Here is a 15,627-nt window from a genome sequence, read left to right on the forward strand (position 1 = left end):
TCTGTATCTCCCAAACCCTCTTGTAGATCTTTTTTGTTTTGGTGTCTAAAAATTAACAAAAATCTAATCATTTGTAGGAATTGGATTTCTGGAGTGTCTAGTTTCTTCTTAAACTGATTTGGTGTTGTTCAAATACTTTACACTGGTTTCTTTGTGTGAGCCCGACAGCTTAGAGCCACAGCTTCCCAGGATTGAGCTAAGGTTTAACCAAGGTTGCAGAACTGAAGTTACAGGTTAAGTAACTTCCTTCTGCCAAACATATACCCTCATACACAAACAAATTAATAGTGGTTGAAAGTTCCGAGATGATTCAACATAGGTTTGGCTGAGGTGTAGGTGGGGACAATGAGAATGCTAATAGGATGAAAAGCTCAAAGGTTAATCAATTTATGATTAGTTTAGGAGTGTTTTAAAATTACCTGACGCGAGATGAGACAGCGTGCATGAGAGGCGAATACCCAGAGTGAGTGATAGCGGCAGAGTTATGAAAGATTCACTTAGCTTCAGTAGAGAAGATACAGAGAACAAAAGGCTAAAGAGTCTGCTCTCCCAAAACGAGAAGAGTTGATATGTGGAGTAGCCTTGAGCAGGGAGGATGCCGGCAAAGTGAGAGCGGAAACCTCAGACCCTAGAAGCAGCCTAATGGCACCCCACCTGGGTTAGTGCCCAGAGAGAGAGTACCATTCCAGAAGCTAGGACTAAAAAGCCCCCATTCCTCCCAGTCAGCAACTGAATGGTGAAGTAGGGAGGGGGTTTAGGACAGAGTTCTCCAGACAGTGGAAACAGCAGTCTGTTATTCCAGCAAGACAAATAAAAAAAAAGTAGTACCTGGCTAGTGAGCCCAGCAAGACCACTTCGATATCAAATGTAATCCCTTTCACCTAAAGGCGAGGGTAGGTTAGAAAGGGAGAAAGGGCTCATGTACAAGTCAAAGAGTCTTCTTCTGTGCTCCTTGAAGGTGCTTATAAGGTTGAAGGATCAAGAAAGACCCTAGTTCAAATGTGCTCCCAAATTTTATGAATTTAGAGAAACTTATGATGAAGCATGACTACTGCTTTTGTTAAAAGCGTAATGTTGCAGTGATGCCTTCAATTAAATGCATCATGTTGTACTTACCTTTGGCTGATATATATATATTTTAACATTGCCTTGTAGCAGCAGGTTTCTTTATTTATGCTAATTTTATATGTAAAATACGCTAACCTGAAAAATGTAGTTTGGGATCCTGCATTTGTGGAAAGTCCCTTAAGGAAGAACCGGTCATTAAAAAAATAAATGCCCACATTTTTAGCAATTAAACTCAATGACCAGAACAAAAATGGCAACCACAAAAAACAATGGAAACACCTGGAAACACAGATTAGAGCATTTCAGAAATTCTCAGAACATTCTTGTACAAATATTCTTACATGCATTAATAGAAAGAATTATGCATTTACTGCACTGCATTTGTAATGGTGTTTACTTTTTGGATGCCATAACATCAAAACAAGTGGCTCACTCACCTTGAACACCTGATCCAGTGTCAGGCAGCGGTTTGCATCAGGATGGATTGTCCAAAAAGATATTTTACCATTGGCAGAAGTCTCACGCACAAACATGTCATGAAGAGAGAGATTGTGCCTAATGGAATTCTGTAAAGGTGGGGGAGAAAGTAAAATGCTCAGCCATCAACTACCTGCAAGGGAAAAAGTCACAGGTCCTGACCAACCCAAAGAATCCCAGCCTTCATGACTAGTCACTACTTCAAGTGTAAGATAAACATGGACAAAGCTGTCAACACAACAAGCATTCACTAGTACCCTTACAATTGCCTCCTCAGTTGCAAACTGACAGAAGGGCACCAGATACTGATGGTCTCGTGCTAAACATGTATAGATCCTTCCATAGCTATTAATGCCACAGAACTATGAATGTATGTCGAGTGTCTTCTGTAAGATCACAAATAGCACTCTTCAGGTGAAATTTCCTTGCTTTTCCAACCGGCTGGGATTAACTTCGGGCCACTTGAAGTCTACCCAAATCTACTACAAATGTTATATCCGGTTTCACATTTTTCATCCTGGCACTAATTCACCTTAACACTTCCTTAAAAATACTGACATTTTTCTTTAAACACCGTTAATTCTCTTCAATTGTACTGATACATTTAGCAGCTTCATTCCTACCCCATCTTTTCCTTTGCCACCTCTTTCAATATTGTTCGACGTTTTGCACTAATGTATGGACGCCATAGATTTCAAAAGCTAACATGGATGCAAAAAGGCATCAGTTTATCATCTTCAGTTCTATCGCCGAATAGGATATTGATGAAAGTTGGTGAGGCAGAAAATACATTTTTTTAAAATAGAACCATCACAACCATCAGACACTGACCAAGAACTGTTTGTTAAATATGAACTTGCTGCAAGATCAGAGAGAACTGATCAACCTTTACTGTATTAGGGTTGGTTATAACAGAGCATTTTACCTCTCAAACCTTGTTCTTGAAGAGGCAAGCTGAGGCACTCTTGGACACAACCACCAATGGCAGGATTTAGAGGACGGTAACCTGAAACCTGGTCTAGACGATAGCTTTGATGCCTCTGCTAGCGTGAATGTCAGTTAGGTACTCTTTCTCCAAAAGGCTCATTTTATGAAGCCTCAACTGTTGATGTTATCAATAGATTTTTTTCGTATTGCTTGAAAATCTGAGCATGAGACTCTAGAAAAGACGGGGGCGTGGTTTGGACGCCGATCGGGATGGCGGCGTGAGCCTGCAGCTCCGTGCCTAATCCCCGATATTTATCCTGAGCTCCGGCCAACACGCGCCGCAGCTGGCGCGAACCTGCTGCGTTGAGCGCCGGGACGGCGGTGGACGCCGCGCACGAGACGGCGGGGGCCCAGGCGAGGTGCTAGAGCCGGGACACGGAGCGGGACGAACGGCGTCTGCTGCACAAGATGGCGGCGGCCCCGGACGGAGGAGAGTAAACAACCCAGACGGAGGCTGGTGACCGCGGAGCAGCCGGCCGATGGTGTAGCGGAGCGGGGCTGGTCACCTATTGCCCGGGGCTCCGGGACTACGGTGTTGGGGCGCGGCGCTCTCCGCCGTAGCGGTGAAGACGGATCCCGCCGGCCCCTCCCCCCTCGGGGCACCCGACACAGACTACGGAGGGGACAGCGGAGCCGGCGCTGGACACCGGAGCAAGGCGCCTGCCCGCGGGCGACTGCGGCAGCTGAGCTGCGGAGGGGGCGAGAGCGAGAGCTGCGGAGGAGCTGGCGGCGGAGCCGGACGACTCGCGCCCGTTGGTGGTGGCGGATGGTGATGGCGGCCTGAAGAGATAGCGGCGCTGGGCTGCGGGAGAGCTGCGGAGCGGAGGGCCTGAGGACCGCGTGGAGGCGCCCTTCCCCCGGAGGTGAGGTCGACCCATTGGGGTGAACTGAGCGGGAGCGACCCCGGCGCTGGAGCAGGAAGGTGGTGAGCCCGCGCTGTGTGTGCGCTGTCGTTGGGTGAAGCCGCGGAAGACCCGTGCGCTGGTGGCGGGTGGCCTTGGCGCGAGGACGACCTGCTGGATACGAGCGGAGGGGCCCTGGGCTGCCGGGCCCTGGGGGAGCGGACCGCCCCGAGGAGCACACTGAGAACGGGGAGCGGGTGCCGGGCCCTGGCTCTTCGCTCCCGGAGTGGACGGACGGCGAAATAGACCCGCCTGCTGGTGGGGCCCTGAACTAGAGCTGGTGCAGGGCGGGATGGCCACGAAGGGTGTCGCGCCGCATGTGCCCTCTAGGCACGACCGGGCGGCGGGTTCGGCCGCAGATGGAGGACCCCAAGATGACCCGGGGGACACAGCGCAGGAACGGCGCTTAAACAAACGGCTGGATGGGATCCTGGAGGCCATCACGGCGACCAAGGAGGCCTTGCATCAGGACATAGCGCAGGTTGCCACTGGGCTGGGACTCTTAAGGGCCGATCATGCCAAACTGGCGGACAGAGTCAAAGACAACGAGGTGGCGATCCGGGAGCTCAAGCCGGCGGCGGCGACCGCAGAACGCAAAATCGCTGAGATCCTGGGCCGTCTGGCGACACTGGAGAGGCGAGCGGAAGACGCCGAAGGTCGCAATCGGAGAAATAACGTGAGGGTGGTGGGCCTGCCGGAAAAAGTTGAAGGGGATGACGCCGTGGCATATATGGAGGACTGGTTCAGGAAGACCGTGGCCCCGGAGGGCCTCTCCCCCTTCTTCTCCCTGGAGCGGGCGCATAGGGTCCCGGCTCGCCCGCCGGCGCAGGGCCGCCCTCCCAGACCCATGTTGGTCAGGCTTTTGCATTATAGGGACAGGGACCTATTGATCCAGAAGGCGCGTGCAAATGGCCCCTTCCAGGTGGCCAACAGCTCGGTCACGGTGTTCCCAGATTACACGCAGGAGGTGCAGAAGAACAGGGCTTCTTTTCTGGCCGTAAAAAAGGAACTACGGATCGAGGGCCTACAGTACTCCCTGCTGTTCCCAGCGAAACTGCGGGTAATCCTGAGCGGGACGACCCACTTCTTTCAGACCCCTGAAGAAGCGTGGACATGGCTGGAGTCGTATCGGGCGGGCACGGCCCGGGGAAGGACAGAGGAAAAAGGGAGGCAGAAACCGGTCCAAGTGCGGAAATCCCAACGTATCCGCAAGCGCAACAAACTTCAGAGAGCGGAGCGGGATGGACAGATGGCGGATGACAGACGGAGGGCGCTGGCAGCGACGGCGATCATAACGGGCTCTCAAGGGGAGCAGACTTCAGTGGGCTCGGATTCTGGAGAGGAGGCCGGGCAGTCCGGCGGAGAGATCTCGGAGGCTGACAGCTCCGGGGGGCCGGTGGTCACCCCACAGATGGCGGATGGACTATTTGACGGGTGATGCGGAGGGGGGGGCCACATTTGTGACTCTGGGTCCTGACTGGGGGTCCCGGTGCTCGACGGACATGCAGGTATGGTGTTGAGACATTCGGGGATGCTGGGTGCGGGGCGGGGGGCTTGGCCTGCCCTAGGTCGGTTCTGACCACCCTCGAGCGGCCCTTAAGGCTTTCTGTGGAGACGACCACAGATTAGGGACGGTTTGGTGGGGGGCAGGTTTGGATGGGGGCTGATAGTGCGTTATTAGGTCCTGTTCTGGGGAGTGGGTGGGGGGGAGTTTGTGGGGTTGTTCTGGTTGCGGGGTTCTGTTGCGCTGCTGTAGGTGGGCCTGGGATGTTGGTGTGCTGGGGGGGTACGGATTGCAATGGGGACATTACCTAATTTGAAATGCCTCACGTGGAATGTTCGTGGCCTCCGCACTATGTCAAGACGACACAAGGTCCATGCCCATCTGGTGAGGCGAGGCATACAAATCGCACTCCTGCAGGAAACTCACTTAACTCAACAGGAACTCACTGCGCTGCAGAGGAGATGGCGTGGCCAGGTGTTTGGGACTACATGCTCAGCGTTTGCCAGGGGAGTGTTGATATGGGTGCGGGCAGGAATCCCATTTCAGGCCACGACTCAGTTGGTGGACCCGGGGGGTAGATTTGTGGTGGTGGAGGGGAAGCTCTATGGTCAGGATGTGGCCTTATGCAGTATATATGCCCCCAACACGGATCAGGCCCGCTTTTTTGTTAGCCTGACGGGTTCCTTGGCGCACTTTTTGGCGGGCCCCATATTGATAGGAGGGGACTTCAACTCGATCACTGATGTGGCACTGGACCGGTCGCATCCGCCGTTGGCTGACTCGCCGGTGCGCCGTTTAGCGGCGCACAGGGCGGACTGGCAGGAGAGGTGGGGGCTGATAGATGTGTGGAGGGAGCAACATCCGGGACACAGGGACTATTCCTTCTTCTCCGCGTTACACGCGCTACACGTTAGGATAGATGCTATGTTGTGCAGCAGGGACTTGGCGCCAGTGATGGCACACACGGAGTACCTCACTAGAACTATATCGGACCACAACCCGCTGCTGTTGACGTTGCAGTGGCGGCGGCCGAGATCGGCGGTCCCGACATGGCGCTTGAGGCCAGAGGCATTGGAAGATCCAGTGTTTGGGGATGCGGTCAAGCGGGGCGTAGAGCAGTACTTTACGGAGAATGAGGGTTCAACGGCCACGAGGGCAATGGAATGGGATGTCATGAAGGTGGTGACCAGAGGCGTTTGTATGGGAACATTTGCGAATGTGAGGACTACTATCCTGACGGCTCTGGAGAAGGCGGAAGGGGTGTTGAGGGAACTGGAGCAGCGTAGGCCTGAGCGACCAGAATTGCAGGACAGGCTGCTTGAGGCGAAGGAGGTGGTAGCGACGGAAACTGAGCGGCTGAGGGGCTTTGACTACAAGCGGTATCTCGTCAGAGTGCATGCGGAACGGGACAAGGTAGGAACGCTACTGGCTAGACTAGCGAACCCGGAACCCCGGGGCTGCCCGGTTCTAAGTATTAGAACGGAGACGGGGGAGATGGTTTACTCGCAGGGGGCGGTGCTCCAGCGGTTCAGGTCATACTATTCGGTCCTCTATGAGAGCCAGTTGGGGGTGGAGAACTCCGAGATAACTGATTATCTGGCGACTCTTTGCCTCCCCCGGGTAGATGCGGAAACTGCGATGGTGCTGGGAGGCCCCATTACGCTGCAGGAGATTCGGGTGGCTATTAAGCAGATGGCCAGAAACAAGACGCCGGGGGTAGATGGCCTGCCGATCGAATTCTACGCGCAGTTTGTGGATGCCTTGGCGCCCAGGCTCTTGCTGGTCTACACTGAGGCCATGGAGCTGGGGAGACTCCCCCAGTCGATGAGGGAGGCCTTGGTGGTGCCGTTGTTGAAGCCCGGCAGGGATGCCTCGGATGTGACGTCATATAGACCTTTGTCTATGCTGACGGTCGACTACAAAATATTGAGTCGCATATTGGCCACTAGATTATTACCGCACATGACCAAACTGGTCCACGGGGACCAAGCCGGTTTTATCCCCACCAGGAGCACAGCCTGGAATATTCGCCGCCTGGTCCGTATCATGGACAGCGTCTGGGACCCAGCACAGCGGCCGGCAGTGCTCGCCGTGGACATCGAAAAGGCTTTCGATAGCCTCGAGTGGGGATACCTCGACGCGGTGCTCGAGAAGTCCGGCCTGGGGGAGGGGTTCGGACGTTGGACACGGGTCCTTTACTCCTCTGCTACGGCCAGGGTGCGGCTGGGAACGGTCGTGTCCGCAGCATATCCAGTATGCAGGGGTACACGGCAGGGTTGCTCGTTATCTCCCCTGTTGTTCGCCTTGGCGATGGAGCCTTTGGCGGCGCAAGCGCGGACAGGAGCGGCGTACGGCGGGGTTCGTTGTGGGGAGGAGGAACATCATATATCCCTGTACGCGGATGACCTCCTGCTGTACCTGGAGGACTCCGGTGATGCCTTGGAGGGGGCTGTGGAGATGCTCTCGCGCTTTGGCGAGCTCTCGGGCCTCAGGGTCAACTGGACCAAAACCTGCGTTTTCCCGCTGCGGGCAGATGTCCCGTATTGCCCTCCCACTCGGGATGTGGTATGGGAAGCTAAATGCTTTACTTACCTGGGAGTCCGGATATACCACGATGTCGAAAATCTCTTGGACGGTAATGTAGGGCGCTGCATAAGGGCATTGAGGGGGTGCATGGCCTTCTGGGCTGCCCTCCCGCTCTCGGTGCTGGGCCGGGTCGCGTTGCTAAAGATGGTGGCTCTGCCCCGACTGCTCTATTACTTCCGCACACTGCCGATATGGATCCCGCAGCGGATCTTTAAAGAATTGAAGTCGCAGATCATCAGCTTCCTATGGGGGACGGGACGGCGACAGGTAGCCCTGACGGTTCTGATGCGGCCTAAACTAGAAGGGGGACTGGCGGTCCCCGATTTTGAATTATACTACCTGGCGGCGCAGCTACAAGTGCTGACACAGAATGTGGCCAGGGTATTCCGGGGCCCGGAGCTGGGACGAGGGACGGGCATCCAGAGACATGTCCTGTCTTACATAGTCATGCAACAGAAATTAGACCCGAGAGATTTGTCCATCGAGGAGCGGACTCTCCGGCTATGCTGGCAGAGGGGCATGCGGAGAGCAAAGACGGTAAGACCTTATGCACCGGAGATCCCGCTGGGGATGCTGACGGCGCTGCCGCATGGAGGCGACTGGTCCCCGCTAGCGGAATGGGAGGAGCTGGGGTTGCAGATGGTGGGGGACCTCTATATAGATGGGGTGCTAGCCCCCTTCGGGGCCCTGCAGGAGCAGTTTGGCCTCCCGGATGGGAGTTATCTCCTGCACGCGGCGGTGAGCGCGGCGATACAAAAACACTGGAGAAAGGGGCTGGAGGAGCCCTCTGTGGCACTAACCTGCCAGTACGTGGCAATGGCGGCGGGCACGATTAAGGCGGTGACATGCCTACAGGCTAGACTGCTGCAGGAGGGGTTGGAGCCGCTTGCGGCATTGAAGGAGCGGTGGGAGGAAAGCATAGGCAAACCCATTCCGGACACGATCTGGAGCCACATCTTGCGGAGGACATGGAAGGGTAGCGGGAATGCCCGCTTTCAGCAGGTGCACTTCTTCATCATTAACAGGGCGTATTTGACCCCGGGAAAGATTAGCCGGCACTTTAAGGTACAGGAGGCCGCTTGCCCGCGCTGCCTCACACTGGGAGCTGAACTAGAGCATATGCTGTGGGGGTGCCCGAAGCTCGGGTCGTACTGGACTGAGGTGGGAGAGATCTTGAATACTGCGACGGACAGGGAGGTCGAGTTTGATATGGGGGCGTGCCTGCTGCTCTGGTTCCCTCACACAGCAAAGACAAAAGTGACGAGTAAATTTATTGACTTGGGGCTTATGCTGGCTCAGAGAGAGATTACGTGGCACTGGAAGTCCCGGGAGGGCCCATCAATCGGGCGGTGTATCTCCGAGTTATTAAAATGGTCTAGATGCGAGAGTGAAGTCAGACGGCGTCAAGCGATTAAGGCGGACAATGAAAAGGGGTTAGAGTGGGTAAGGGCATGGGAGCAGATCGAGCAGGCCCTGCAGGATTGCCGGCGCGGGCGGAACGGGAGCGTGAGGAGAACGGAGGTCCTTGAGGCTGAGGACAATAGATGTACCCCCTGATGGATGGCACGACTTAGAGTTAGGGACCACTGGAGGGGCCCACAACAGCAGCAGTTGGGGGGTGGGATGGGAGGGGGGGGGGGGGGGGGGGAGTTCCCTGAGGTGGGAGGGTAATGCTATTTTGAGTTGGATGAGGGATGTAGCTGTTGGGACAGAAAAGCAGAGGCTCCCATGGGGCATGATCCAGGCACCGCTGTGAGGCGATAGTTGTGTCACAATTGCTTAACTGTCTATATATGCCGCCCAGCCCCCGGGATGTGGGCTGAATGGCTGTGTGCATTGCTAAACCGAAGAATATGATCGGAGATTGTAGGGGGTGCCGGTTGCCCCGATGGTTATGTTGCTGAAAATGTTGCAATAAAAAAACATGTTTTAAAAAAAAAAAAAAAAATGAGACTCTAGAAAAGACCCCAACCTGCACAAGAACAAGCTTCTCACCCGGTAATAATTCTCCAACATCTTGGTAGCTGTGACCAAAGTATACTTCCCTCTAGGAATTCAAGAGTGAGGTGAGGCGTCCCCCCTCCCCCCCCCCCCCCCCCCCTCCCCAAACCAGTCTTTGAAATCAAGGAAAAGGCAGCCTTACCCATTTCTTAAAATAAAATAATTGATTTATCTGGCCCCCCAGTTACAGAGAGGGATATTCCAAGATAATTTTACAGCACACACTCAGCTTAAAAGTCAACTCCTTTTTACATAAGCAACTAAAGTGTGCTAAATGTAAAACGACTACTGGTGATAGTTTGGCCAACTAAAGTTTGCCTCAAACTGCGCCCTAGCTTTAAGTGCGGTTGCTCTAGCCTTAACATCTCTGCATGTATTACCTTCCAGCCCGGTTTAGCAACGTGTTTGAAATATGGGAAATGATCTTCTATCCAAGTATATATTTCTTTTAGAGTCATCCGCTTTCTGTCTGTGCTGTTAATGGCAAACTGAATCATGGCCATGTAGGAATAGGGAGGGCGCTCCGAGATGGATTCCTGCCAGGAGGTGAAAGAAGCGCCACAAGAAAGAGAACCAACATCTTCCTCCGCCTGCTGACAAGTGGGTGAGACAGGAAAAAAAGTTAGATAATTTTATAGGGGAGAACTTAAAACATAAATTAATGTGTTCTTAGTGAAATTATATGTAGAACAATAGGAACATTTGAGGTAGGCTTAGGAGTTGGCAACATCCTGTGCAATGAAACCTGGAAGAGTGTGACGAACTTTAGCTGCAGAACTTTAGCTGCACTGGTGTGGACAAAGAACAAGCAGGGTCCATGGAGAAAGGTAATGCAGCAATCACTTTTTTCGAAGATGGGGTGCAGGACATCACTGCAAACGCAAAGTATTTAGTGTTATTCCAAGTGCAAAACAATGGTTTTTGATCAATCTGCATGAACACCATATATGATCTCATGGCTCGTCATTAGCTGAAAGACAAATGTCATTAGTCAAGAGTAGCCGTAGAGTGCACAACTAAGTTAGCAATTACTTAGTCTCACCTGTTGATCGCAACAGGCGCGAAAGGGTGGATTAAAAAGGCTCAGGGCAGAAAAAAATGACTCAATGAGAAAGTGACCACATTGCTTGGGATGGCCAGACAACAGCAGGGCTGGTAAACCATGAGAAAGGGTACAACTTGCAATATATGTTGCAGGTGTAAAAACAAAAGCCTCAAGGCTCAATTATGGAATTCCTTTCTCAATTCTGTGTAGTGAGATTCAGTCACTGCTCAGATGTAACCCTTTGAGCTTAGCTTCTGCTAGTCAGGAACAATCTTAAAAAACAAGGATTGGCAAAGCCAATAGGGCTTGCCAATGTGAGAGCTATTGGCTTTGCCAATGTTTTGGCTGGTGTTCAGTGCGGCTAAAAGCTACTGGCATGGTGTAGAGGAGAGTGGTGCAGAGTTCCATGTATGGGCGTAAAGTGTCAGAGTTGCAGAGTAGTGCATTTGCAGATGTAAGTAATTCAAGTGTTAGCAAATAGGGTGAAGGCAACATAAATAAGAAGCCATACACCGGTGTTAAAAGCATGAAAGCACATTTAACGACCAACAACAATACCAAAACGCTCATAAAATAAGTGTATTGAAAAAAAGGGAGGAAGAACACGTGCTTTGTCCGTGCTCCAGGAAGAAGCCAACACAAGAAAGGAAGGGTACGCGAGCGAAGCATTTGAAAGATTGCTAATCTGACTGACAACAAATAATAAAAACAGTATACTGTGGGTGGATTGTAAGCCCACTGAATTGTAAACAATAAGTCTCACAGTGTATGTGGAGTGTAGATATGACCTGATCTCAAAACATTTAATATATAATCATTGTGTTCTTGAATTATACCCACACCCCATTCAGTTATTGATGGAGGTCGTTAGAGGCAGGCACTTAACCTAAAGAAACAGAACTTGCTGGAGGGGAGTGAGGGGGTGGATTCATTTTATCACAGACTTCAATTGGTTGACTACTTTTTCTAGGCAACACTTGTCTTTTCAGATAAATGGATATTTTGATTCACAATTGTGCACATATTATAACTAATGCTTCACCCAACCACATGATTTTATGGCTCTTTCCCACCTCAATGGTGCACTCACTCTCGAGCCCTGTGGCACTGGGGGCAGGTTCTCTTTGTCCTCCAGCTCTTGCCTCATGGTACAGCTTCCCAGTCCATCTGAACTCATCTTCCCCAGCCACTGGATGTTGGTCAGGCTCTCATCCAACAGGCAGTTTGTCAACGCTGTGGTGCCTGCATGGAACACAAACCATATTATGGTCATTTCAGGTTTTCTGTCTTCAAACGCCTCACTGCAAGTAGTGCCTGAAATTACAAATAACAAGCAAGATATCTTTTTGTCTAGGCAGAAGACGACTTAAAACTGGATTGAAGAAAAAGCTTACAATTCTACCATACAAGACCATTTTGCATCTGCCTACTCATGAGCCAGCATCATTCTTAACAACTTTTATCATTCTGCACAGTCCATAAAAATAAGAAACAAAGTTTTAACAGTATGTCAGAACGGACAGTAGATGTTACTGGTGCACATTATGTGAAACTTTGTGGTGGTCAGTGCTAGGCAGCTAACAGATGCCCTCTGATGGCAGCACTAGCTTTATGGGGATTTCCACCACTTGCCATGACACAGGACCCTAGCTGATACTGCATATATAGCCAGTACAATGGTTTGTTCTGGCAAATAATGTTTTCTGTAGTTCCCCATGTAACTGGCACAATAGACTGGATTGAGAGAAAAAATGAGAGAAGGCGATTCTGCAATAATCACTGTGTATATATTATACTTAAGGGTTACTAAAAATAAGGAGTTAAGGCAACAAACAAGATTGTCTAGAAACATTATGATGCATATATTACTTATTATTCAATAGCTTGCTACGGTTGGGGTGGGTAAAATGGAGAGGGAGGATGCGGTAAGTGTAGCCGATTAGGTATGTCATAGCTGGAAAGATTAAAAAGTTTTTTATATTAGTGCAGGTTTTTCAATAAAAGCACGATTTTCCAAAAGATGAAAAAAATCCAATTTTTAAACGGAGGACTGCAACCCCAATTGGTGACTTGAAAAAGAAAAACGCAAACATTCTTCTACATAATGTAGCAGGAAAACAGTTTATGTAGGTGATAACCTCATCAATACAAGCTCAAATAACTGCAGTAATCTAGAAATGCTCACGTTTAAAAAACAATAGCATTCAGTTCACGAAATTAGGTGGTATAATAACGATAAATGATCTCAGTAAGATTATACGAGGTCTTTATTTACCAAAAAATTTCATTTGCAATCCCCGTAAAATGAATTACATGGTACAAGTGTCATAACTGAAACGAAATCCCACACTAAATATTCTACATGGTTGGAACTAGGGGTGAAGGGAGGCCGACGGGTGCAGTTGTACCAACTGAATGAAGAAAATAACACTTTGCACAAGCTTACAAATACAAAGAGAACACAAGCCTATAATATAAGAGGTTCATAAATAAATGCCTATTTTAGATTACAACACATCTCCATCCTATATGGGGAAAGAAAAGACAGCTAGAAGAACACAGCAAGTGTAACCACGCATATGTATGGTTAAGGTAGATGCGCTCTAGTGTTCAGGATGAGCGGGGACTCTGGGAAAAGCGTTGGAATGCGGCCATATAAGTGGGCTGGGGCCGGGTCTGGGGTTTGGGGTACTTTGGGACAGGGGCAGGCTTTTAGGGCGGGCAGGGAGGGGGGCAAATGTGCAAGATAACAAGTTTAAAGGCATCTTTATTGATCATTCACTTTATGAGCAATGAAAATGCCTTTAAATCTTGTCAAATTTGCTCTGCTGTCAGAGACAGAGCTAAAAAGTCACTGTCTTCCTACGAGCCAGAAAGGGCAAGTAGGCCCTAATAGCTCGTCATGAATAAATCTGTCTCGCCATAGCCAGCGGGGGAATGGATTTTTCTAGCCCTGCTCACCATGCTCCAGATCTGGTTGGGTTCTAACACATTCATCATTACCTTATGAATTTTCATGCGAGCTGAATGTTTAGAGGAACTAGTGTAAAACGAATGGGATCTTTTTACACTCAACCGATCTCCTACTTTCCAGTTGGACTATGGTTTATTTAGCTGTTGTACTTATCTGAATACTTCTGTTGGTAAGTATGCCCTTTTTAGGGCTCGTGCCTAGCAGCGATGCAGTGCGCAGCACTGCTCACGCAGGCGAGAGCCCTTTTGTGGAGGGTTCCAAAACAGACCATGGAATCGCGAACGCATGTGCGATTCCTTTTGGGCAACAGTATTGGCGTTTGCGGTCGTCTTTTTTAGAAAGACCGCACGCAATAGGCCAAAGGCGGTCGCGTTGCTCCGCCCATGGCCTATTGGTGTATGTTACCTGCACGCCGACATCGGTTTTCAATTATCGTGCCCAGACACGGGCGTGATAATTGAAAACAGATCGCTCGCGCGTGCACCACTCGTGGGCTTGTTCTTGGCTGCGGTGTCCTTCTCGTTGAATAAGGAGGCATGCTTCAGATGCGATTTCATAAAGGGTAGTTAGGTACTGCCACGTTTAATTTGTTTGCCATCTGGTAAATATACCATGTATGCGACACATGTTAAACTGTTCTGAGGGTGTGCGTAAGGAGGCCGGGAAGAGAGCGTCAATCAAAATTCACCAGAGAACTAACTGTGCAGTCACTAACTCTGCCCAAATCGAATTCTTTCAATTGTTCTCGAAAGCAAACCCGTTTACAGGGCCCCAGCAGCATATATGGCGGTAACTACAATAACAGTCGGTTTGTGCAGAGACAGCGCATGCAGTAAAACGTTGCTCCCAGTTAACTGTTTTTTTTCCTTCTTTTTTGTACTGCCCAGTTTTGATGGTTTTCCGTTTGCCAAGAGTATGGCTGCCATTCCATGCTCGCTGAAGAGCCTGTTGCAGTCACATACAAGTGGTAGAAATCTAATAAACGGCGAATGTGTTGGCAGCCGCAAGAAAAACAGCAATCTTCTTGTTATTAAGTACTTATTAGCACTGTGGCCCAGATTCGTGTTTACAAGTACATGGCTTAATACTGACCGCTTGTTTCCTTTGCTCACTGATTAAATCGCAGCAGATGGGACCCCAGTGCACAGATCTGACACGGCACTCTAGTGCATGGTGGACAGGAAAGCCCTTATTAAAAGGCACTAAAACATGTTTGACCCAAGCTGAATTTTCCTTCCAGGCGAATAAACACCCTATTTAGAAATCAACATTTTCAGATTTTATAAAATGTTTCATAGAAAATAAATACTAATCATTAGTAAAAGTATGCATTCTGTACAGGAAAAGAGCTCCCACCAACAACTCAAGCATTCATTTACCATTGCTCTCCTCTTCACTATTTCTCCTCATTTCATTTTTTCGGTGTGTCTCCTCTCCTCTCCTCTCCTTTTTATTTCCTTTTCCACCTATCTTTCCTTCTCTAGTTCTCCTGTTCTAACTTATGTTATTTGCCCTGTCTCCTCCTTCCGTTATCTCCCACTCTGCTCCTTTTCATGTTTACATTTCCTGCTCTCCTTTTGTCCATCTTTTCAAACACCATACTCTCTTCATCTCCCTGTTCTCTCTTCTTCCCAAGAAGGGCTAAAATATTCATGTTAATGTTAACGTTGGCTAGACCAGGGATGAAAAGTTATGGCTGGGAAATGTACACATCGGAATAATTATGCTTGGCAGATACTTGTGGGTTTATATAATCCATAAAGTCCCCACTCTATCAGGTCCAATTTTGTTATTTATGTGTTAAGAAAACCTGCCAGCAGTGGGTAAATGCAGCTTGCAGGTTTATAAACACAAATAAAAGGCCTTATTATTTACAATGCCAATAGCTGAAACTCCCGCAAATGCGAGACCTATTGCACTGCAAGTGCTTGTTTTTTATGGCACTACCACAATCTACTTCAACTATAGTATTGCCCATTAGCTATTGAGGACGCATCTTGCTACCCAGATTCCTCCCTCTTAAAGATAGGAATGGGAAAACCCATGACTGAGTGGCTTGGTAAGCCAACATGGCGGACGTGTG

At 49.8% G+C, this 15,627-nt stretch overlaps 1 protein-coding gene across 7 annotated transcripts in view; it reads right to left on the bottom strand.

Moving 5' to 3' along the window:
- Nucleotides 1-15,627, bottom strand: part of FOXM1 (forkhead box M1) — a 243,421-nt gene that overhangs the window by 192,912 nt on the left and 34,882 nt on the right. For 3 of the 7 annotated variants that reach the window (XM_085652308.1, XM_085652307.1, XM_085652309.1), the window contains exons 3-5: nucleotides 11,661-11,884; nucleotides 9,906-10,118; nucleotides 1,506-1,634 (exon numbers count right to left, since the gene is read on the bottom strand). In XM_085652308.1, the coding sequence (XP_085508434.1) occupies nucleotides 1,506-1,634; nucleotides 9,906-10,118; nucleotides 11,661-11,884 (566 nt within the window). The remainder of the gene's footprint in view (nucleotides 1-1,505; nucleotides 1,635-9,905; nucleotides 10,119-11,660; nucleotides 11,885-15,627) is intronic. The other 4 variants (XM_085652312.1, XM_085652311.1, XM_085652313.1 and 1 more) reach the window with 3 other exon arrangements.

This window comes from Triturus cristatus, chromosome 4_1 (assembly GCF_964204655.1).
Source record: "Triturus cristatus chromosome 4_1, aTriCri1.1, whole genome shotgun sequence".
Classification (NCBI taxonomy): domain Eukaryota; kingdom Metazoa; phylum Chordata; class Amphibia; order Caudata; family Salamandridae; genus Triturus; species Triturus cristatus.